At 45.5% G+C, this 26,082-nt stretch overlaps 1 protein-coding gene across 1 annotated transcript in view; it reads right to left on the bottom strand.

The window, feature by feature from the left end:
• Positions 1 to 26,082, bottom strand: part of KCNH6 (potassium voltage-gated channel subfamily H member 6) — a 732,361-nt gene that overhangs the window by 75,238 nt on the left and 631,041 nt on the right. The window contains exon 5 of the mRNA XM_069238011.1: positions 21,383 to 21,808. Within this exon, the coding sequence (XP_069094112.1) occupies positions 21,383 to 21,808 (426 nt within the window). The remainder of the gene's footprint in view (positions 1 to 21,382; positions 21,809 to 26,082) is intronic.

Below are 26,082 nucleotides of genomic sequence, written 5' to 3'. Positions count from 1 at the left end.
CTCCCAGCAGTAAGAACTGTTGTGATACCAGGACATGGGGTGCAACAAATTGCAAGAGGTGATGACGTAATTTTTTTTGGGGGCCAGGCAGACGATAAATTAAGGCCCCGCGCCCACATTCATTTGGAGAGAGCTTAAATTTAAAGACACACATCTCAACCCACTTTGTGATAAGTGAGTCTATTATTGACATTTTAATAGTGTTTTTAAACACAATAGCTATCCCACCCTCTACTTGCCCTCTCTATCTGACCTATTATATGATAGTTGTTAGGGAAGGATGTTGCAATGGCCGGAAGCACAGTTAAATATCCTATGAGGAGTAAAGCAAGTCCCAGAGCTCAATTACATGGTTAGGCGGGGACCTGATGTTTAATAGAAAACCGGGGAATTGCGTCATCACACTGAAAAACTATGGGTATGGATTGCAACATCAAGTGAGCTGAGGTCAGTGGCTTAAAGCTTCCTCTGGGGACAAACCAACAATCCAGAGTCTTCAGGTGATGCTTTAAGAGTACCGTCCAGGCTTTGCCATTTACAGCGTGAGCAAGCGACTGGCTCTTCTAAGTAGATAGAAGAGGTAATGCAACAATGAGTCTCACAGAATTGCTTTATCTTAAGTAATTCAGCTGTAGTATAAGTAATTCTTCTTGCATGCCTGCTATCTGGTTTGAATGAGGCAGGGGTCCTGGCTCCTTGTGGAGTTCAGGCGCAGACGGGCGTAGATGGGCTTGCCTTTGGCGCACCTTCAGCACACCGCTGGCGCATCTATCTCTAAATTGATTTTAGTCCCAATCAGTACCAGTAAATTTCAGCATGACCACTAGCCCAAGCAGTAGGCTGCGCGTCTGCGCCTGCATCAGCATTTACAATGACAGAGGAACAACTAGGCTGCTAACCTCCCACCCACAGGAAGTGAGTAAAAAATAAAGGGTAAGCTCTCTCCACTGCAAACGGTAATTATCGCAGTGGAAAGGAGAGTGCTGTCGCAAATTAAATAAACAGATAAGCAAAACTAAATGATATCTATAAAGTGATTTTAGTCACAATCCGTACCACAAATTAAATTTCAGCGTGACTGTTAGCCCAAGCAGTAGGCTGCGAGTTTGCGACTGCATCAGCACTTATAATGGTAGAGGAACAACTAGGCTGCTAATCCCCCGACCATAGGAAGTGAGTAAAAAGTAAAGAGTAAGATCTCTCCACAGCAAATGGTAATTACCACGTTAGTGCACATTAAATGAACGGATTAGCAAAACTAAAAAGTGAGTTTAGTCACTATCACTACCAGGAATTAAAATTTCAGTCTGACCGCTAGCCTAAGCAATAGGCTGCGGATCCATGCCAGCATCAGCAATTGTAATGGCCATGAAACAACCAGACTGCTAACCTGCCGCCCACAGGAAGTGAATAAAAAGTAAATGCATTCGAAAATACCAAACCCATGTATTGTTTTTGCATGTGGTAAAAATGCTTGTAGTAAAATGGCGCACAATGGTGTTTTTGTTGTTGTTGTAGGAAGACAGCATGAAGTAAAAAAGCATCTGCACAATGCATCTACACGACACACCACTTTCTTCTTTAAGTTCTCTCTCACTCACAATCTCTCTCCCTCCATCTCAGTTTCTGTGTAGCAATTCATATGGTAGAAACTAATGAATGAGAAATGTGTATGGAGGAAACCTATATATTTCTGAAATGTGGGAAAGATACTGGGGGTCATTCCGAACCCGGCGGTCAAGGACCGCCGGGGCTGGGGATGCTGGAGCACCGCCAACAGGCTGGCGGTGCCCCGCAGGGCATTCTGACCGCGGCGGTTTGGCCGCGGTCAGACAAGGAAAACCGGCGGTCTCCCGCCGGTTTTCCGCTGCCCTGGGAATCCCCCATGGCGGCGCAGCTTGCTGCGCCGCCATGGGGGATTCTGACACCCCATACCACCATCCTGTTCCTGGCGGGTCGCCCGCCAGGAACAGGATGGCGGTATGGAGTGTTGTGGGGCCCCGGGGGCCCCTGCAGTGCCCATGCCAATGGCATGGGCACTGCAGGGGCCCCCGTAAGAGGGCCCCACTTTGTATTTCAGTGTCTGCTATGCAGACACTGAAATACGTGACGGGTGCCACTGCACCCGTCGCACATACCCACTCCGCCGGCTCCATTCGGAGCCGGCTTCCTCGTGGGGAGGGGTTTCCCGCTGGGCTTATGAATTGTGGTTATTTGTACACCTCTGAATTTGGGGTTACCCCTACTATCATGTGACTCAGAGGGCATTTTGCAAAATGTGTTCTTTCCTTCACACTGACTTACATTTGAAAAACAAAATGGCAGAAAAAGCCAATTGACAATAACAAATGTTCTACTATTCTGTTTTATGATATGCCTCCTGATAAAAATGGTACCTAAAACTAAGGCAAAAACACATAGTTAACTCATATTTATTTGAGAAACAGCTCTGCAATTTGTAATAATCCACAAATGTCCTACCCCCACAGCGTTCCCACACTTCTCCCGATAAAACATTACCCCATGTGTACGGGTGGGCCTAGCGTACATGACAGGAAAGGCTCAAAATTCAACATGGACATATGACATTTTTCACTGAAAACTGCTACATTTTTGCAATATGGTTATCTGAGGATTTTGGCTGCTATTCAGGGAAACCTAACAACTAGAGATCAGGGAAGTGTAGGGTGATCTGGTTTGCATGGATTCGACTACATTTTGTTACCTGCAGTGCTCTTCAAACCTCAAACTTCAATAAAAACACACATTCTCTTCACATTTCTGTGACAGAAAGTTCCTGAATCTGCAGATATTCACACATTTCTTATCATCCAATGTTCCCACACATTTTCAGATTAAAACGCTACCTACTTGCAGTGGTAGGCTCAGAGCTCGCAACATAAAGGGCCCCAAAACGCAACATGACAGATCAAAGTGTTTCACTTAAAACCAACTTTTTTTTGCAATGTGGGTAGCTGTGAATTTTGAGCTTGTTCTCAGCAGCCACCCAGAGAAACCCACCAAAAGTGGAGATTTCTGAAAACCTAGACATTTCTGAAAGCTAGACATCTAGGAGAGCACAGGGTGGTGTGTCTTTTGTAGATCCCCTGGTGTTTTCTTACCCATAAGTCCTTGCAAGCCTCAAACTCAGACAAAAACATGCATTTTCCTCACATTTCTGTGAGAGAAAGTTCTGGAATCTGTGGGATCCACAAATGTCCTTCTACCCAGAGTCCCAAAACTTATCTCGAAAAATACGCTACCCACTTATGGGGGTGGGCCTAGTGCGTGCAACAGAGAAAGCCGCAAAGTGCATTGTGGAGACTCCATGGCTGGTATGGGTCACTACATTGGAGCTACACTTTGCTGGGCCAGTGGAGTAGGTACTGGATCGAGGCTATGGCGGATTGTTTTGCCTGCTGGCAATGACCTGTTAGTGCACACAGTGTAGCAATCCGTATCGCTACTGTTATATAAGAGAACACACACATTCACTCTTTTATCATTTAGATCTGTCTGCCCTTGAGTGGCACAGCCCTTTTATTTTAAGTGTGGACCACGCCCACATCCCAACGTGCATGTGACATCATTAGTGTGTCCTGGAAGGGGCACTATAAACTTCATAATGTGTAGACTGTTTTTCTGAAATATAAAGTTTTTGAAAAACTAATCTGAGTTCTCGAAAGAAACGATCTAGCTATATGTATATGCACCCCTCCCCCATAACCACAATTCTGTACCCATCCTGTAGAGTTTGATTAACGAGGATTAAATGCTGATAACAAAGCTAGGAGGTGTAGGGCAACTGCCTTTACCATTTTAGATCGTAGGTGGAACTCATAATGAATGAAGCAAGGCGCTGTCTAAGTGCCTACTAGAGTAACTAACTGTCCCACATTTGGCTCTGCAACTGTGGCTTCTGTCCCACTGACCGGAAAGTGACTCAGCAGGATGCACATTGTCCTGTATTTTGGTGCACCACCACTTTCAACCTTCTGTAGCAAACTCTCACTCTTTCAGCCCTTTATGAGCTGTAAATTAGTGACTTATGGTGGCAGGGAGAGGGGAGTTGCAGCACAGGAAGGGTTCTGCACATTTCCGCTTCAGGAGCATGTACAGCTAGGGAGATGTAATTATAGCCATGTGCTGCTATGCGGCCATGAATGAGTGAATAAAAATCATGCTGGGGACCTGTCATGTGAGTATGACACCTTGGTGGCCATTTCTTCCATTAGCCTGTTTCATGTGTTGTCAGATGAGTGGCCAGAGATATAGGGAGAAAATTATTTGCCCAGGATCAAACAGTTTGGTAAAGTAGCAGACCCAAGATTTGAGCACCCTAATACCTGCTGTAAAGGCTATACATGTACCACCAGATTGCATTTTGGTGAATATACCACGAGAATGGACACTTCTCCCCTCTCCCATGTAGTACCAGTCCACATTTTTAGCCATATGCATACTAGCACCTTTTATATTGATTCTAAATACTTCCATGCTTGCCAAAAAAGGGAGCAGACGATTATGTTCATAAAGTGATTGCCCAGAACACAGAATTTGGCCAAATGGAAGGCCGTGATTAAAATGTGTGTCTCTTTGCTCCATATTTCCAGCTAGGCAACTTAGCTACAACTTGGGTGGCAGTGATTCTGATAGCAAGGCCAATAGGGTACCCTTACTAGGGAAATGTCCATGTTTTGTACTCTCTGCTGAGCTTTATAATACAATGTTTATTTCCGGCATATGTAGGTGAAGTGCTAAAGCTGAGATTAGGGGGGTTATTCTAACTTTGGAGGAGTGTTAATCCGTCCCAAAAGTGACGGTAAAGTGACGGATATACCACCAGCCGTATTACGAGTTCCATAGGATATTTTGGACTCGTAATACGGCTGGTGGTAAATCCGTCACTTTTCTGTCACTTTTGGGACGGATTAACACCTCCTCCAAAGTTAGAATAACCCCCTAGATGTCTAGTAGCGTAGTTTCATGGGTAAAACGTACCCATTGTATCAGCAGGTGGATACAGGGCAGTATACATGGTTGATACTGATATTTAACATTGGGATTTCAAAGTTTAGGACTATTTAATTCTATTTAGATACCAAAGTTGTTCATTTTCCAGGTGTCTCTCAAAGGCTGCAACAGCAAATACTTATGGATTGCTCTAGGAAGTATGGATTATGTTGGACCTGGCCTTTTTACAGGGTCATCCCCAAATTTTTTGTCTTCCTCCTCCTATTTGCTCAGACCCTTTCTGTTGATGTTAGGACTCTCGGCACTTTACCACTGCTGATCAGTGCTAAAGGGCATGGACTCCCTTCTAAACTTTCAAGAGAGAATGGACGGAATGCAGAACAAATCAAACATTCACCCCCAGTCACAGATCTGGGTTTAATCCATCAGTTATTTTGCTTGCCATGCCATGCCAGTTTGGATCCAGCCATATGCAACCCAGTCTTGACCCTGTTCGCTATGGGAACAGTCCAGCCCGAGCTGCCAGGTCAGGTCCTCCTTGGACCAGAAACAAGCATCCTGGGACTGGTTTCAGGATATCACCCTTCATCAGCCAGGCTATTTTGAATCTGGTGGCATAACAAGCACAGGGCCCACGTCTGGGCATACCCTTCCCACTTGGGGTGAGAAATGCAAAAACAACAGAGGATGGACAGAATGCAGAACAAATCAAACATTCACCTTCATCACAGATCTGGGTTTAATCCATGAGTCTTTTGCTTGCCATGCCATTCCAGTTTGGACCCATGCATATGCAGATCAGTCTTGACCCTGTTCCCCATGGGAACAGTCCAGCTGGAACTGCCAGGCTAGGTCCTCCTTGGACCAGACACAAGCATCCTGGGTCCGGTTTCAAATTAGCACTTGTATAGCGCACTACTCACCCGTTAGGGTCTCAAGGTGCTGTACTCATACCGCTATGGAACCCCTCCTGGCTTTTCCCTGTGAGGCACCCACTCCTGAGCACCCCCAGGGTGAAGCCAGGCATCCAAGCGCTGTTGGGGCCGTTGTGGAGATTAAGCAAGCTATTGCCCAGAGTTGCAGAGTGGGACCCATGAATTAGATTAGGCACCGAGGCGAGAATTATCTGGTCAAGGGGAATTGAGCCCAAGACCTGCCGAAGCGGGACTTGAACCCTGGTCTTGAGCCAGATCTCTGCTTCAGGGTCTGCCGCTCTAACCATTGAGCCACACTTCTCAGGGTATCACCCTTCATCAGCCAGGCTAACTTAAATCTGGTGGCATAGCAAGCACGGGATCCAGGTCTGAGCATACCCTTCCCACGTTGGGTGACAAATGCAAAAGCAACAGAGGATGGACAGAATGCAGAGCAAAAGAAAGATGGATCCAGATCTGTGACTGGGGGTGAGTGGTTGAAAGGTTCAGCACTCCGTCCATCATACTTTTGTGTTGCTCCCTTCTAAACTTGGCATGATTGGTTTACACCTGACTCACACATTCAAAGTCCCTTGTACAGTGGTATCCCTTATAACCAGGGTCTGTAAATTAAATTCTTCTAGTGGGCCTGCAGCGCAGTTTGCGCCACCCACAGAAGTAGCCTTTCAAACCTGTCTCATGGATGGCCCTGCAGGGCCTGCCTGCGCAGTTTACTGCCCAGGGACCTGGCATCTAAATTTACTTGCCAGGCCTAGAACTCCCCTTTTACTACATATAAGTCACCCCTAAGGGAGGATCTAGCTAGCCCTATGGGCAGGGTGATGTGTATGTAAAAGGTAGGACATATGTCTTTATGTACTACATGTCTTGGTAGTGACAAACAGCCTATGTTGTTTCTCACTACTGTGAGCGCTGCCCCTCTCATAGGATTGCATTGAAAATGCCCTAACATATGTCAAAGTGGTATTGTCTGATCTATGGGGGGTGGCGTAGGCATGTTCAGTATGGTTGGAATGGTATTGAGAAATGCTGCTTACTGGTGTAGGTGGATTTTTTATTACCATTATAGAAATGCCACTTTTAGAAAGTGAGCATTTCTCTGTGTTTATGACTGGTGTTTTTCAGCTTGACTCCAATCCATGCCTGGGGCACAGTGACAGCTGGGCTTTGTGCATACTTCTCAGACAGCCTGTACACAGGGAGGGTGGAGGTGTCACAAGAGTGCATCTGCATACCAAATGGTCTTCCTGGGCTGGGAGAGGTAGAGGCTTTGCCTTGGCCTCACACAAAGGGCTCATTTACCCCCTACTGATGTCTGGAGCCAGTTCTGGAGGAGAAAGGGGACATTCTCGGAACCAGTTAGTGCATGTTGGAACCTCCTCACCCCCTTTTGTGGAGGGTGCAAAAAATGAGTATAATTACAGGGGGCTGTCCCCCACAATGACAGACACTTTTTGGGACTTGGGACCGAACCTCTGCCAGGGGGACTGCCTGACTGCACAAAGGACTCACCTGGACTGCTCTTCTGTTGTTGGCCTGCTGCCTGGTGTTTGCTGCCGGACTAAAGGACTAATCTGGATTGCTTTTCTGTGTGTTGCCCTGCTGCCAGTCTTTCCCCAGATACTGGACTGCCAAAGTTCTGTGGGGTAGCTAGAAGGAACCACCACCTGAACCCATTCTTGTGTGCTAGCCTGCCTGCCTTTTGGGTCCCCTCCTGTGCCCCCAGGAGCCCAGCGTGTGGAGAGCGCTGTGTCCATTTTCTGGGCCTCTCTTTAGCATTAGCACGTGGAGAGCGCTTTATTTTCAAACTTCCCACTCTCTTGCACTGGCCCTTGGTGGTGAGTGCAGTGCCTTATTGCCAGCCTTTGAAATACCCCTCAGGGTGGCCCCCCTGGGATGACGAAGGGGGAAAACAACTCCACCTTGACGCAAGAGGGACATGGCACATGTTGAGAGGCAGTGGTGCCGCGGAGGAAGCACACGGCCAGACCCAGGACCACGGCATCCGTGGAGCCCCCTTCAGAGGGTTGCCACTGGCTGGTTCTGCTGGCCGCCTCCTCCTGCTCCGACGGAGACTTCCCGGTGCGGCTGAGGGGAGAAGCTGCATTTGTCCTTGCAGCATTGCTGGGACAACGAGGAAGCTGCCAGCACCGCCGCACAGCCTCCCTCTAGCGCCAGCTGTGTTAGAGACCCTCGGTGGCCCGAAGGATGTTGTGCCGGGTCGGGAGGAGACCCTGAGGCACCCAAGACCGACAAACTGGGAATAGCAGCTGCACCCTGTGGACGCGGGCTGCTGCTGTGTGAGTCTGAATGCGGGGACTGTCCAGGTCTCCCGTGAGGATGGACCCTTTAGTTTTTTGCCCCATCATCTCTGCATTGTTTTCCTGACCTGAACCAGGTTACCTGTCTTGCTTGCCACACTGGCAAAGAACATGCATGTTTTCAGGGCCTATTTGGCATAAAATTGGGAGGGTTTGCCTGATATCTACCATCTGGGAACATTTTTCTTCCATGCAACTGCATGATGATGTTGTGGCCTTCATGATAACATGTTTATTCTGACATGTGCCTGATGGGAATGGTTTATCTTATGTGCATCCATGATGGTGTCTTGGCATCTCTGATATTATGTGTATTCTGACATGTGCAATTTTGGTGATAATGACAACCTGACTACTGCTGGTGTTGCAGAATAGTAGTAACCTATGTGTTTACCTGACTACTGCTTGCTTTTGCAGAGTACTAGTAATCTGTGTGATGTTCTTACCACTGCATGTGTAGCAGGGTATTACATATCGTGTTTGGTCTAATGATGTTTTATGCAAAATAGTTTTGTTTTTTAAACAACTTGTTGTGTCTCCTTTGTGGTGTATTTATTGTGTGACATGTGTTGTGTGTGTTGTGCAAATGCTTTAAACATTGCCTCTGGGATGAGCCTGACTGCCTGTGCCAAGCTACCAACGGGGTGAGCAGGGGTTATCTTGCCCTGACTAGAATGGTGGTCCCTGTCTGGCTGAGAGGCCTACTTCTTGCCAACCAGGAACCCAATTTCAGATTAGAACTCTAATACAGTATGAATACTAACCAACGTGATAATCCCAATTCCTGGCTCAGTTATATCTTCTAAGATTGCCTGATTTTGAGGAAAGAGAATGGGTTAGAATAAATTCCCTAAAATGTGCTATTTGACTCATAGTCCCTCTGCTTTCCAATAACAGTCTTCTGATATCTCCGCATACGACGGATAAGGTGTCTCCACACATGCAAAATGTCCTGCAAAGTGATTATGGAAAGTTGGCCACCCAAGTGCCTTCCTACGGTCTGAAAATGAACTGAAAGTTGTCTAATATGGTCAGCTGGTGGCTCGTTCAACCTTAATAGGCAGAGCTTTCAAGCCCTCTAGGCCCATGTGCAAGTAGCTCACCCAATCCAGGTTTTTGCTTTACATTCTGGGACTCGTAATTCTGATTATAGTATTAAGATCAGGACCACAAGTCTCAGAATGGAAATCTGAATGAGCTACTCGCAAATAAACCAGGAAAACTTGAGGGCAGTTGTAGAGCAACAGCCAACCTTGCTGACAACCCTTTCCTGTAATGTCTGTTGTCACTCCTGTGCTTCACTGCTTCGCCCATTAGCACCCACAAACACATCTTTCCTCAGCAAGACAGTCACCTTCTATGAAGGTACAATAATAATAAAGAACAGCTTCCTGAATTGAGTCCTCATCATGGTGACGTCACTGCAGGATAGATGAGCTTGTTATGCCAGGGACACTCTATGGGAAATTAAGCCAAGAGCTCTTGTGGGATTGTTATTTCTTTCTCTCATCGCATCAGTGCTCTGCTGATTTGTACTGTGCACTGTACGCAGCCATCCAAGTGACAAACAGGTTGGCACTAAGGGCCTCCTACTCTGTCTGGATTTAATTGCTGTTTTAAACCCTGCCTGAGATAATGACACTTGAGCTCTGCCTCATACAGAGCTCGCTGTTCTCAGCCTGGGGTTAGCAGGATGAGTGATTTCTTAATTTCCGGTTCCTTCCTCGTGTAGACCGAGTGAACGATCACTCGGCAGTCGGCTTCTGCCCTGGGGACATGGCCGCCTCAGCAGGCAGTCAGCAGCGCCTTCATTAAGGCTTCCTTCCATGTTGTCTTGATGGAGTGCACCTCTGCCAGTGATGCTCCAGGTAAGCCCTGGCGCAGTGACGATATTACCCTTGGTTAGATCATTCCCATGGCAACAGTTGACAATCTGAAAGGCTTTGTATTTTCTGGCTTTGATTAAATTATCACACACCACACAAAACAAGAGACTTGAAGGTGGCTAGGAGGGCTTGATCCGGAATATCTGTTTAAAAGGCTGCTTCAGTGGGCCTACAAATATTTCATCTGTAGGAGAGGAGCGACAGTGACGTGCATCTTAAAGAGGTGACAAATACTGGGAGACTCTTTGACAAGTTGCGGCGTCTGAAGTCTAGTAGGGTTGGGACAGAGTCAATGCCATCATTTTTAAATGAAGAGTCTTGCAAGAAACAAGTATGTCTTGGGGCACAATCTTAACAGGCATCTTCTGGGACAGTACTACTAACACCTCAAACTCAATCTGATTCCGCATCTCGTCTAGAATACCTTAGCTATGACCCCACAAATTGTCTCTCTCTGTATAAATTTCCAATCAAAGTGAAAGAGTGCAGTGAGATGTCCTGCTGGGCACATATGTAGCAGTCCTTCCTTAGGGGCTGTACTAGGACCCACCCGACGCCCATCCAACACAGGCGTCACTAGACAGGTGACCCAGCTAATTAAAGGGGTGGGCGCACATGCTCGTGGCCAGTTGTACCCACCATACCCATGTGTGTGTGTCCTCCGTTACTTAGCATGTGGGCCTAAAGCTCACAATGTTACATGCAGAAGAAGAGAAAGGACAGAACGTTGACCGGGGCCAAGAAAAAAACAGCTGTGCCAGGATCAGCATAGTCTAGCAACACTGTAAATATCAACTGAGGTACTGCTTTATTGTAAGAGGTTCTCAACAGAGCTACAAGCTAGGTTGGATACTGGGCACTTGCACAGTGAGTCCTTCCTGGTAAGCTGCCAGGTCCATCTACTCAGCCCCACTAGTGGTCCCTTCTGTTATCGCTATGAGTAATTGTGGCAAGCACATCTGTTCTCTCAGAGACATAGGGCCTCATTCCGACCCTGGCCGGCGGTGGAAGCCGCCGGCCTGGCGGGGCCCGCCAGAATACCGCTGCGCGGTCAAAAGACCGCCGCGGTCATTCTGGGTTTCCCGCTGGGCTGGCGGGCGACCGCCAGAAGGCCGCTCGCCAGCCCAGCGGGAAACACCCTTCCATGAGGATGCCGGCTCCGAATGGAGCCGGCGGAGTGGAAGGGGTGCGACGGGTGCAGTTGCACCCGTCGCGATTTTCAGTGTCTGCATGGCAGACACTGAAAATCTTGGTGGGGCCCTGTTATGGGGGCCCCTGCAGTGCCCATGCCAAGCCCCCAGGGGCCCCACAACACCCCATACCGCCATTCTCTTCCTGGCGGCCAAAACCGCCAGGAACAGGATGGCGGTATGGGGCTCGGAATCCCCATGGCGGCGCAGCAAGCTGCGCCGCCATGGAGGATTCCCCAGGGCAGCGGGAAACCGGCGGTGCACCGCCGGTTTTCCGTTTCTGACGAATGCCCATGGGAGCACCGCCAGCCTGTTGGCGGTGCTCCCGCGGTCGTTGGCCCTGGCGTAAAGGGGTGGTGCCATAATATGTTTGAGGTGGCACAGTGTCTGGCATTACCATGAGAAATGTATATGTCTTTGTTTTAATTTGCTTTCACAGCATTCTGGAATGCTCTGAATAAATACGTACAGAAAGTGCTGGTTGATGTACTTTGTTTAAATTTGGCTTTATTTTGAGAAATATTGATTTATATTTTCAATAATTCCCTAAATTTCTTAGGATTTCTTCTAAAGAAAATGTGAAAATATGGCTGCCAATTTTCACATACTTTTCCAAAGAATGGGACTGCCTCTTTTAGGACTTTAAAGGACTTAGGTACAGGTTTGGTGAACATGCACCCATGCCTCTAGTTTCACCTCAACCACCCATTTATGTATGCCGAGGACTTCCCGTGACACAGTGGGTAATAGTGCTCTGTTTGCAGGTTTATGCAGTTTTCACCAAGCGGTGTCTAGCCTGCAGGAAGTTACCAAGCATGCCTTTACCATGTAGGTAAGCACCATGCATGATTTTATTGGTGCTTTACCACGCAGTACTTTTCCATGCAGTTATTTTTTACATTACATAATTAGTATGTCATTTAAAAAATGGGCGTTTAAGGGTTATGGAATGGGTAAGTGTTCAGGGAAGTAACAGATTTAAAGATGTTTTTAAGGTTCAGGGGTTTGTAAAGGTGCAGCGTAGGAAGAGTTTCAGAGGGTTTTTTCAGGGCGGTTTGTGGTAAGGGTTTTTAGGGGTCAGGGGTAGGTAGTGGCAAAGGATGGTGAGGGTTTTAAGGTTCATGGGTGAGTAATTGTTAGAAATGAGGTCTTTGGTTGGCAGTCAGGTTACCCCCTGTACAAGCAGGGACCCTCACTCTAGTCAAGGTAAAAGAGAATCACCCTCAGCTAACCCCTGCTTACCCCCTTGGTAGCTTGGCACGAGCAGTAGGCTTAACTTCAGAGTGCTAGGTCTAAAGTATTTGTACCAACACACACAGTAACTTAATGAAAACACTACAAAATGACACAACACAGGTTTAGAAAAATAGAGAATATTTATCTAAACAAAACAAGAGCAAAACAACAAAAATCCACAATACAGAAGTCAAGTTATCAATTAAAAAGCAAAAAGAGTCTTCATGTAGTTTTAAACACACACTAACACTGTTAGTGTGAAAATGTACCTTGGGTGCACCAAAAATAACCCCGCACAGGCGAGTGTGCGTCAAAAAGGGCTTGCGATGCGTTGATTCCACTCACGAGTGAGACCTTGCGTCGTTTCTCCTTTCGTCGGGTCAGGCACGTCGTTTCTTCTCTCCGAAGGAGAGCGATGCGTTGATCCGGTCAGTACTCTCTGGTCTGGGTAGGCCTTGTGTTGTTTTTACACGCCCAGGAGTACTTGCGTCGGAAATCCAGCCGCATGATGATCTGAAAACCACGCAGCGCGGGTTGCGATCTCAGAAGCCTCCGTCAGCGATGCTGAGCGTCGTTTCTCCAGCTCCGTGCGTCGATTCAGCGGTCGTGTTACAGGCGAGCGTCGATTTTCAGCCGCAAACCCGGCGGCACGCCGATTTCCCAGCCGCAGATCGGAGTTGCGTCAATCTTTTTCCCGCACAGCGTTCTGTGCGTGGATTTCTTCCTCTTAGGCTGCCAGCTTTTCCTTTCAGGGTTCCAGGAACTGGATGGGCACCACAGGGCAGAGTAGGAGTCTCTCCAGAGGCTCCAGGTGCTGGCAGAGAGAAGTCTTTGCTGTCCCTGAGACTTCAAACAACAGGAGGCAAGCTCTAAATCAAGCTCTTGGAGATCTTCACAAGATTGAAGGAACACAAAGTCCAGTCTTTGCCCTCTTACTCTGGCAGAAGCAGCAACTGCAGGATAGCTCCACAAAGCACAGTCACAGGCAGGGCAGCTCTTCTTCCTCAGCTCTTCAGTTCTTCTCCAGGCAGAGGTTCCTCTTGGTTTCTAGAAGTGTTCTAAAGTCTGTGGTTTTGGGTTCCCTTATACCCAATTTCTCCTTTGAAGTAGGCCTACTTCAAAGTAAAGTCTCTTTTAAATGTGAAATCCTGCCTTGCCCAGGCCAGGCCCCAGACACCCACCAGGGGGTTGGAGACTGCATTGTGTGAGGGCAGGCAAAGCCCTTTCAGATGTGAGTGACCACTCCTCCCCTCCCTCCTAGCACAGATGGCTCATCAGGAAATGCAGACTATACCCCAGCTCCCTTTGTGTCACTGTATAGTGTGAGGTGCAACCAGCCCAACTGTCAAACTGACCCAGACAGAGAATCCACAAACAGGCAGAGTCACAGAAATGGTATAAGCAAGACAATGCTCACTTTCTAAAAGTGGCATTTTCAAACACACAATCTCAAAATCAACTTTACTAAAAGATGTATTTTTAAATTGTGAGCTCAGAGACCCCAAACTCCACATGTCCATCCGCTCCCAAGGGAATCTACACTTTAATCAGATTTAAAGGTAGCCCGCATGTTAACATATGAGAGGGACAGGCCTTGCAACAGTGAAAAACAAACTTGGCAATATTTCACTGTCAGGACATATAAAACACATTACTATGGGGGTCATTCTGACCTTGGCGGTCTTTTCGCAAGACCGCCGAGTTACCGCCGCGGTGAAGACCGCCGACCACGGCGGTATGCCGCTGTGCGCATTCTGACCGCTGGGAGCGTTCCGCCGGAAAACCGCCAGCAGCCACACTGGCGGTCGGCGGGAAAGTGGAGACTGGTCAACCTCCACCGCCACGCCAGCAGAACACCGCCCACAGAATTACGACCCACATTTCTGTGTGGCGGTCTTCTGTTGGCGGTCTTCTGTTGGCGGTCACCTCCCCATGGCTCCTGTCACCTCCCGGAGGACCAACGCACAAGGTAAGTTGATCGTCCGTGAGGGGAGGGGGTGGAGGGGTGTTGTGTGATGTGTGCGTGCATGGGGGTGTGCGTGTGAGTGTGTAGAGGGGGTGTGTGAGTGCGTGCATGCGGGCGGGGAGTGCTGCTGTGCCTATGGGCAATGTGTGTAGTTCGGCGGGTGCGCATGTCGGCATGTATGTGTGCGGGTATGTGTCCCCGTTGTGTATGTGTGTGTGTAGGGGGTGTGTATATGTGCATGTTGGGGGTGTGTGCATGTCGGGGTGCGTGTATGTGCATGTCGGGGTGGGGGTGGGGAGGGGGTTCGTACCACCTCTGGGGGGTGGCAGGGGGGTGGAGGGTGTGGGGGGAGGACTCGGGGGGGCAGTGGGGGGTGGGGGAGACCCCTATCAGTGCCAGGGAAGGAATTCCCTGGCCCCGATAGTGCCTACCGCCATGGTTCGCATGGCGGTTCCCGAACGCCAGAAACCGCGGCGGTGAGCAGGGTCATGATACCGTTGGCGGTCTTGGGTCGACCGCCGGACCGGAGTGCGCAGACTCCAGCCCGTCGGTCATGACCGCCGTGGCTGTCGGAGTGGGGAAGTGGCGGTCGGTCGCGGCGGTGACCGCCGCGGTCAGAATGCCTTTTTTAATACCGCCGGTCTGTTCGCGGTCCGACCGCCGCCTCTCCGCCGACCTCCAAGGTCAGAATGAGGGCCTATATGTCCTACCTTAACCATACACTACATTCTGCCCTTGGGGCTACCTAGAGCCTACCTTAGGGGTGTCCTAAATGTAAGAAAAGGGATGGTTTGGGCCTGGCAAGTGGGTACACTTGCCAAGTCGAATTTACAGTTAAAACTGCACACACAGACACTGCAGTGGCAGGTCTGAGACATGATTACAGAGCTCATTATGTGGGTGGCATAACCAGTGCTGCAGGCCCACTAGTAGCATTTGATTTACAGGCCCTGGGCACCTATAGTGCACTGTACTAGGGACTTACTAATAAATCTAATATGCCAATCATGGATAAGCCAATAACATACACATTTTGCAAAGGAGCACTAGCACTTTAGCATTGGTTAGCAGTGGTAAAGTGCCCAGAGTAACAAAAACAGCAAAATCAGAGTCCAGCACACATCAACAACCTGGGAAACAGAGGCAAAAAGTTAAGGGAGACCACGCTAAGGATGAGAAGTCTAACAGTAATGGTAAAGAGGTGTAGGGGTATTAAGGTTCAGGAAAATTAGATGTAACGGGAAGCAAAGGGTTTTTAGGGTTCAAGGGTGGATAGTACTAAAGGAAGGTATGAATGATGTTGCTGTGGCTTTTTGTGTTCATTTTATGTTTGAGAATGATACTAGTTAAAGCATAACAGTTTGCAATTGCCCTGCCACTAATAACGCATATCAGATCATTTTTCCGCTTTACCGAAATGCCTGAGATTGTCATGCGAAAGAACCAGTCCTGAAGTGTGGTAAAACCTTCTTGTTCCAGTTTCTTACTTTGCTAGGTTATCTCTGAGTAGTGCTTATCAAAGGCCACAAGGTGGCATTAGTGTACAATGGGAGGTATAGGATTCTCAATATATTATTATGATATTTCTATGGTTCCCTCGTCTTCATCCCTTGATTTTGCTTGCAAGAAAGTGTTAGTCATAGTCCGTGAAATGTCACTCATAATTACACTGAAATTATGAAAATGTCACACATAGCAATCTGAAACCTTGACAGCTATGTTGCAATGATCTCAATTTCTCACCCAGGTAAAATAGAGCAATCTCACAATTACTTTGCTAGATACCTGAAAGCTATATAAATAAAGGTACTGCGTATAGTTACAATAATCTAAAAATGTCAGAAATTACCTTTTTACAGTATCAGATTAGCCAGATACCACAGCCACTAGGAAATCTCTTTTCATCTGTGTTAGGTCCTGGTGATTGAACAAATGTACCGCTAGGCGTTTTGTGAGGCGTAAGGACGAACAGTGGAAGTGTGGAAACTAAACCACACCCAATGCAAATACTATTGCTGGCGCAATTAGAAGGATAGTGTAAGGTGTATCGAAACATTATTTATTCAGTAGAAATTACATTTCTCCAGTCTTAACTTCTTGCATCAGTCTAATAATCTAAAATCATATTTCTTTTAATGAAAGTAGCATGGGAAGTATAAACCAAGTATAACTTTTCTGATTGGTACCAAAGGCTCTGTTTTGGGGAATACTGATCCATTTTTAGTCCACTTAGAAAAATGTTTCAAAGTCATTATTTAAAGCAATCAGTGAATCAAAAATGTATGGTAATTAGACAGGGGTCTAAAGATCTGTTGTGTAGCAATGACAGCCAGTATAAAATGAGGTGCACCAATGAAAGGAAAACATATCGCAAGCGGGTCAATTTGTGCTCCGTTCTGCAATGATATTCATGTTACATCAGCTCCATAGTTTGACATGTTTGTAGATGTGAGTGGGGGAAAAGAAAATATTTTAGTGTGTTGAGGGTTTTTTTATTGATAGGTGTTAGACCTGGCTTCTTAGGCATAGTTTCCTCTATCTTTTTGCCTCTGCTTCCTGTATTTTTGACTGAGTGCTGGACTTCGTTTTTGATGGTTTTGGTATTCTGGGCACTTTTACCACTGTTGACCAGTGCTAAAAGGCTAGTGCTGTCTGTGTAAATTGCATTGGTGATTGGCTTTTCCATGATTGGCATTTTTGGTTTACTAGTAAGTCCCTAGTAAAGTGCACTGGAGGTGTCTAGGGCCTGTATATCAAATGCTGCTAGTGGGCCTGCAGCACTGATTGTGCCTCCCACATGAGTAGCCCTGTAAACATGGCTCAGACCTGCCACTGCAGTGTCTGGGTGATGCAGTTTAATCTGCCAATTCGACCTGGCAAGTGTACCCACTTGCCAGGCCTAAACCTTCCCTTTTCTTACATGTAGGGCACCCCTAAGGTAGGCCCTAGGTAGCCTCAAGGGCAGGGTGCAGTGTATGGTTAAGGTAGGACATATAGTAATGTGTTTTATATGTCCTGACAGTGAAATATTGCTAAGTTCGTTTTTCACTGTTGCAAAGCCTGAACCTCTCATAGGTTAATGTGCGAGCTACCTTTAAATCTGATTAAAGTGTAGATTCCCTTGGCAGGTGGTGCCTATTCCAGTTTCTGGGCCCTTGGGAGTGAAAGCTGGTTGAAAACCAAGAAAAATCAAGTGTACCTCCGCCGGCTGACACCCGGGCTGATGCAGCTTACCAACCTAGTGACGCTGCCTGCGACCAAAGCTGTGGTCCCAGTTGGAGTGCGATGACATCGCAGACCTGACCCCGCCGCAGCCCAGCTGACGTTTCGTGACTTTGTAAGTCTTGAGAGGCATGTCAAAGACGGCCGTGACACCCAACTCCATCGCAGCGCCTGCAGCCCTGTGGTGTGACCAGGACACCGTGAGATCGCCCACTGCATCTTGATCCCCCGGACATCGACCCCGCTGGAGTGTAAGGAACTGACGCCTCGCACTGACGCCATCTCATCTTCACTGCTCTGCAGCACTGGAACAGACGCCACACTGATTCCATTAACACCTTGCTTCCCCAACTCCGTGCACTGGCTTGTTTACTCACTTTCAAAAGGTACTGTACCTGGGGTTCTGTGCGACTCCCTGATTGGCGCAATTGGCATCGGTTTGTTGGAAATAACTCGGTCACAACGCTGTGTAACACCAAATTGAAGGATTTGTGTTTCTGAGTGCTATATTGAAGTTTAATCTTTTAAATTTCATAACTTTGCTTGTGTATGGTGGATTTTTGTCATTTTGGCATTGTTTTACTCAGAAAAATATTCGCTATTTTACGAAACTGGTGTTTAGTACTTTTGTGGTGTTTTCACTGTGTTACTCTGTGTGATTGTACAAATGCTTTACATATTGCCTCTGGGATTAGCCTAACTGGTGGTGCCAACCTACAAAAGGGTGAGCAGGGGTTACCTGAGCTGTGTTCCTCCCTTATCCTGACTAGAGTGAGGATCCCTGCTTGGGCAGAGTGCAAACTGACTGCCAACCGTGGACCCCATTTCTAACAATAGTGAAGAACGGAGTGTCAGTACTTGAAAGAGATAAGCAGTTCAGTCTGTGGATGGGTCTGAATTCGTTTGCACTCATTATTCACATATTAGACTGAGTGTGTGCATTTGAATTGCTACGGTCTCCATCAAGAGACAATTTCTCTTGTTGTTATTGTGGCTTTTGTATCCAGTATCCTGGGATTGCCAAGCAGTTTGTCAAAATCCTGCACTGACTGAGAAGCAAGCAACATATAGTTCCATTTCCAGTTTAGTTATTTTTCTGTTCTCTAAGTTATGCATATTATAATGTTACGTCGTTGTCCTACAACATAAAGAAAAGGAAGGACTATGCTGCAATACAACCTCAACTTCTACTTGAATGTCACTATTTTGCATATGTTTTTAGAATGGAGCTCAAGCATTTCCACTTGACGGGTTCCTAGGATTGCCAAATTGATCTTTCTTCAGAAGACAACATTCCTCAGGGAAATATCATTGTATTGTGTTATTAAGGAAATGTGATTTTAAAGAAATACTCTGCAGAAAGTTTCGAGGATAAATGTGTCTGACACACTTATATTCTAAAGAGAAACTACAGAATTCAGGCATTGTATTGATTATAAGAAATTTAACAGATTTCCAAAACCCTAATTTCAGTAACTCCCGGGCCAGGTAAAAATAGCAGCCTATATACTAAAGTAGACCTCAGGGAAACATATAAACGTATAGGGATTCGCGCTGGTGGCAGGGCTGTCACTAAGGGATAAATGGAATTCAGCCAGGTATGTCTCCCCCACGCTTTCAGAGGGCCCCATCTGAACTTGTACACATATGGCATATCTCTTGTAAAAAAAAAAAAAAAAAAAGACTGATTATTAAGTGCTCTAAACATACCACCTCGGCCTCCTACGAGATGTTAAGTTGGACGTTGTAATTAGTCCATAATTTGGCCCCTATGCCCAGCTGAATCAACAAAACTGGTGTCATAATTGTTCAACCAATTTAGTCCCTTTTATTTCTTGGCATCTCTCAAGAGCATTCCCTTTCTTGATGGTGGTTTTCACTTCTTCCTTCCGGTTCTATTGCAAAAAGTAAGAAAAATGTGCGCAGCTGACTAATTGATGAAAATAATGATCGCTGGTTCATGCAAATGATGATAAAGGAAACAAACTTTTCCTGAACAACAGTTATAAAATAAATGATAACACTCGTGTCTTGCTGTGTGGAATTGCATGAGTTTGGTTAATTTATTTGGTGCATTTAAGAAACACTTTTGTACCTTTCATTCAAAATGTGATTGAAATCAGCAGCTTATACCTGGTTCATAAACCAGCAGCTTTGACAAGCTTCGTCTTCTAACATATCCTAATTGGGATTCTCTTACCTTTGTGTAAGCCCTGAGCTCATCTAGTGATGGGGATGCCAGAAGTGAATCCTCAGTCTGCCATGCCAGGCCCCCTACTGTAAATATACTGCTCTTTGGTTAACTTATTATAATGAATTTCCTGGCGTCTGAAACTGACTTCACCAAAGTGAGGTATTTTCTGCCGGGTCATGTGACAGCGTTTACCGGGGCCAGCGGCTTCATTTCCCACAGAGTGGCCAGCGCGGGACACAGCAGCCTTCTTCTGGCCAGGTGAGGAAGATTACTGCTTAAGAGGAGTCCCTGAAACATGTTTGAAGCCCTCATTACAGAAGCAAGTGCTATGTGTATTTCTTACATCATCGCTTGAGTGTCATTAGGAATCCTGAAGTGAGTGAAAGGAACCCTCTGAGGGGAAGTGTAGAGACCGAAATAAAAATAACATTCACGCCATGTTAAAAGAAATATGTGCATACTCACACAGGGAGTAATGGATAGAGCAAATTCTTTAAGAAGAAAGGTAATATGTGGGCGGAGAAGGTTGAACATGGTTTCATGACTTGCAGGTCTAAGCATCGTACTCTCAGCCCACCCACAATGCAAAGGGCTGTTGCCTAAATCCAGTAAGAGAGGCTGAATGTGTCATACATGGCATGTGATCTCTGGGCAAATATGTGGGTCCCAGGTACTAATAACTTCCTTGGACAACTTACGCCAGTGGTTCCCAACCTTTTGACTTCTGTGGACCCCCATTTTATCAATCCTGGAGCCCAGGGACCCCCACTGAATCATTATTGGAACCCGGGTACCCCCACTAAGTCATTACTGATAGCTGGGACCTAATATTATTACATTTTTTAAGCAGTCGCGGACCCCCTGAGGAGGCTTCGCGGACCCCCAAGGGTCCCAGGCCCACAGGTTGGGAACCACTGACCTACGCAATAGACACATGATGTGTGACACTTAGTAGCTTTGTGAATCCCAAACATGTTAGTTTGAAGAAAAGCAAGGTGCAAATATCAACCCGCAGCAATATTGACTGGAAAATATGGATTATGACAATATTGTCAAGGTAAGTAATATAGTTAAGTGTACATTTACTTTTCCTAACTCCAAATCTACTTTACCTTGGCAATAAATATATCATCAAGGTAAGTTCATGTGGAGTTAAAATAGTAAATATATACTTGCCTATATGTACATACCACACCAGTGGTGGTTGTGGTAGAGCATCCCAGTCTTTGCTGCCCTCTTTGGCAACCTCTCATAATCTATGTTACTTAGAAAAATGACAACATATTTATATGAGAAAAAAAAACTCCAAAGTAAACCAAATAAAATCACAGAAGAAAAGAACAAACGCACAAGCTTGACTCCGAGGCTAATGTTGACTCTTTTTTTGACCATGTAATAAAATGTATTCTAACAAACAGATTAAATCATAACCTATTTGTAAGTAATAACTGTGCTTACCTCATCAGAACCAGTCCTGAAAATTAGTAAATCAAAAGGAATGGCAGCCACCATGTCAATAAGGAACCAGCCCTTGAAGTAATGGATGGCAATTTTGCCCGGATGGCTCACCACCTCATCGTTGACGTTGACATACGTGGTCCTGAAGTTGATGATGATGTCCACAATGAACATGATGTCCACAATCAGGTCCACAATGTTGAGGGGGTTGCACGAGTAGCCACACTCCCAGGTCTTCTCCTCTTCCTGGTCGTTCAGCAGGAAGGCCGCGGAGTATGGCGTAAAGACGGCCGTGTAGATGACCAAGAGGAGAATGAGCCAGTCCCAGACAGCCTTGAAAGGGCTGTAGTGAAGAATGGTCCATCGGTGGATCCTGGGAGCCTGCAGCTTGTATTCTGGTAACACGTCTGCTCCTAACGAAAGCACCTGTGATGGAGAGGTGAAAAAACATAATGAGGTAAACAATATATAATGGATTATTCAACACATAATAGGTAAATATACTCTAGCTCAGGAGAGTTTTACAGCTCTGCTATAGATTTGCTGCCAGGATGTGCCATTGTGAATGGGGGAACAGTTTTAATAGTGTTTGAATATATTGACATTAAAGTTGATAGGCACTTGAGGTAAAGAGACAAATAAAGATGTTGAAACTAGACACCAAGACACTGAGTAAATCCAGTCATGGCTGGAACGTATTCTAATGTTACGCGTTCATGATCTCTTTGGAGCTCTCTTGTCACCTACAAGATGTGCATTTTTATCTGGTTGCAGGGGTGGGAACTTAACCTGCTTTAGAAGAGAAACATATGCCTAGGTGAGCACACAATGTCAGTGAGAGTTGACCTACGGAAAAAACTGCAGTAAAACGATATGGGTGTTCACCGTCTGTCTGCTCCAGATTCATTTATCTCCAGTGGTTGGTGCAGAAGATGTGCAGATCAACTGACGTGAATTATCACAAAACAAGTATCCTGCCGAACTGACCGATAGTAATTTGGTAATAAACACATATTCAGAACATCCAGAATAACAATTAATAAACCTGGTTAGGGCAAAACATATGCTGTTATACAGTAATCATCTGCCATGCTTGTTGTCTCAGATAAACATCTGCATCACATGAATAATTTTGTAAACGTAAAACATATTCAGTTCATACTAAGTGACATACATGAATTAAAACTGTAATTTTCAACATGTATAAAACTGCATATGCAATGAATAAACAAGAAGCCTGTCACACTCTGGACCATTCATAATCATTCACACCAGTTGTGATATATATTGGTAGGGAGCACAGAACAGAGCAACATCACCTAGGGCTGATTCACAAAGGTAAATTGTGTAGATTTGGCTGTGCAACTTTTCTTCTGCACCCAGGTGTAGATTTGCACTTTTTTGCTATTCATCATTTCCAAGTGTAGATTTACACCCAAGTTTAGTCTCTAAACCCTTGGCGGAGCCTCCTACAACAGGATTTATGAGTGTAAAGTTAGTACTAGTAACTTTTCATACATAGGTGGAGACCTTCACTACTGAAGCGGAGGTCTCCCTTTTGAAAAATGTATAGGAAAAATGTAAAGTTTATTATTCTGAAACAAATATGAAAAATAATAGAAATACACACATATCTATATATACATATATACAGTGCTTAATTTGTGCTTGTTGTTACCGGTGCTGAGCACCAGCACTTATTTTTGAGGGCCGGGGCTTATTCTTCTGCCTCAAGTAGTTGCTGCGAGCAAAGGACACATATGGGACAGACGGAGGAAGGGAAAAACGAAAAAAAAGTCACAAAGGGAGAAAGTAGAACGCTGCTAGAGTGAGCTGAAGGGGCAGGGTGGCTTTATATGGATTGAAGAAGGCCGAGATGGCTTTAAGATTACACTGCCCCAGTATTCCGTGTTCACACATTTAATTGCAGCAGCCGCGTGTTTAAGAGGAGGGCTTTGGGCACCGGCACCTTTTTATTTACAAATTAAGCACTGCATATATATATATATATATATACAGACACACATATGTATTATATGTGTGTATATATAAAACAATAAATATATCATTGTTTACGCAAATACATATATTTAAAAAACATTCTTTTATTATTTAATAATTTAATAATAAACTTAGTTTAAAAATATAATTACATTAAATGTTTAACCTTTAATAAATTAAAAACAATTTAAATTAATTCTACATATTAATTTAAATTCTACATATACCTTTTAAAATAAATTAATGCAGATTGAATAAAAAAACGATTGTGGATGGTATTTTTTAATTGTTCTTTCTATTGTATCATTAAAATGTTTAGGTGTTATTTCATGTTACTGCCTCCATTATTTTCCATGGTAGTGTGTTACAGTACCTGTGAGTGGCCATGTGTGGTGATTTACTTATGCCAAGGCTGAGCAGGAGTACATTTACTACAGTTTTGTTATTTTTATGGCTCTAGTAAATTTAGAAATATACTTTTGTGGTGGAGGTGTTTCTATTAGCTTGTCTTTCCCTTACCCCTCCCATTTTGTAATAAGTATTCGCCATTTTCTAGGCACTCTCCCTTGTACCTCTCACATTTGCTACTAAAGCATACGCTTAGGAGTGTGGAGAATTCCACAAGGCAGATCTCTGCACAGAAAAGAGAGGAGAAGCTGAGGCAGAGGTTTCTGCCTGTAGGTTAGTATGTGAGTAGTACTGCAGTAGTATTACTTCACTTACTACAAAACCCAGTTTGTGAATCGACCCCACTATTTCCAGCATAGGTTGATAACATGAAAGCGGAGGTATTCACGGGTTTTTTTTCTGTGAAAATATTGTAGGCGTTGTTTGGGCTTGTTTGTGATGGGCCAACATCCTTCTTCTAATCAAAAATTCAATGTGAGTGGTGCTTCCATGGAAATCTCAAATGTGAATGCTTCACGGACATCTGAAGAACGAAATCACATAAGGGAATTGATGCAGAAGGAAAGAAAGTGATTTGCTCAGGTTCACAAAATCAGTCAAGAGCCCACGGCAGCATTAAAAGCATTAAAAAGAAGGGTCTGACCTTAATGAGCCAACCTGTAAGTGCTAGCTTATAGTTATTTATTTATATATTCATATACTTCAGACAGCTTTTTTTTTTTTTTTAATAGTTAATTGGTTTATTACAAAATAAAAAAATAAGGCAATACAGAGGCAATGCCATGAAGGCTCTAAATGAATAAGGCAACACAGAAATGCAAAATAAAAAATGAGTTTAAGACCCAAGTGGATAGCAAAATCAGGAGAAATAGACAGCATCCCTCGTAAAACAAGGAAGTCTCTAGCTCACCCCAAAATTGAGTTTTTCTTAAACTGATTTTTATTGGTTTATTTAAACAAGGTACAAGCATTGGGCATGAAACAGTGAAGTTCTAAACAGTTGAGTACTTTGTGAGTACTTTGTGCATTTTCAGGTGAGAGGGCAGGTACACGCTCCTGTCCACATAGCAAGAAGTAAAATCTGTGCAATAGCATTGCTGCGCGATGTTTCATGTGTGCATATTACATTATGTGGGATTGTACGTCGAGTTATGAACAATATGCATGACTCAAGGGTCACAGAACTGGGTGGGACTAAGGGAGACGGGCGCAAACTGGTCATGGACACACAGGGTGAGGTCATCGAGTTGTCACAGGTTGTAGGTTTTCATTATGATGTGTGCAAGGGTGTAGTTGGAGGGCATGTTAGCTGGGGGCGCTCGTGTCAATCAAAGCGGAAGGGGGAGGTCCCTTAAAGGACGGGGGAGTTCTGCTTCTCTTATTTCATAGCAGGAAATATAATCTGCAGGTCACGAAGACTAGCAATGTGCCCTGTCCCCATAGATGTCACAGCTTATGGAGGTCTGGTATCGTCAAAGGAGTGCTGCCTGGAATGGGCGAGAATTGTCAACCAATGTTGTGAGATGGGGCACTGACAGAGGCCCCACACCTCCTATCTGCATAGGGCATCCTCCTCCGCCTGCTTCCCATTTGATCACTATCCCCCTCCAGGCATCCACCGGATGTGGGACAGGCGATTGCCAGGGTGTAGCATGATCAGGCAGACTGCCAGTGAAGCCGCAAAGCCAGACAGCACTTTATGTGTTTTCTTCCATTTGAAAATGCCTAGGGCGCTGGCCTCCCAGGTGTTCTAGTCAGGTTGTTCCAATAGTCCCTGTAGGGTAGTGTGTATTGCGGACCAATAAGGATGAAGTGTTGGGAAAGCCCAAAGCATGTGATGACGATCTGCCTCTTCTTGGGGACAGCGTGGGCATGTGATGTGTGCTGTGGGATAATACTTATTGAGACAGGCGGGGTTAGATACACTCTGTGTAGGAGATAAAACGATATATTCTTGCAACAGGAGTTGCGGGAGACTTTCTTGGGATTGGACGGTGCTGTTTCCCATTCCCTATCGGTTAGTTCCCTGCCCAGGTCCGTCTCCCACTGATGTCTGAGTGGGTCTAAGGTTACACAGTGAACATCAAGTATGGCTCTATGTAGCCAGGTTATGAGGTGGTGACCAGGACCCCTGGTGTATAATGTTTTTATGACGGGGTGGTGTTGTGAATCAGTCTCCGCTTGTCCCTATAGTAGCGCATAGCTGTCAATGGGTGAGAAATTGCCCTGGTGATATATTGTTATTCTTTGTGAACTGGTCAAATGTGAGTAAGCGGCTATGAAGATATAGG

This window comes from Pleurodeles waltl, chromosome 6 (genome assembly GCF_031143425.1).
Source record: "Pleurodeles waltl isolate 20211129_DDA chromosome 6, aPleWal1.hap1.20221129, whole genome shotgun sequence".
NCBI lineage: Eukaryota > Metazoa > Chordata > Amphibia > Caudata > Salamandridae > Pleurodeles > Pleurodeles waltl.
The sequence above is the reverse complement of the archived record's forward strand: the minus strand, read 5'-3'. Positions and strand labels throughout refer to the sequence as shown.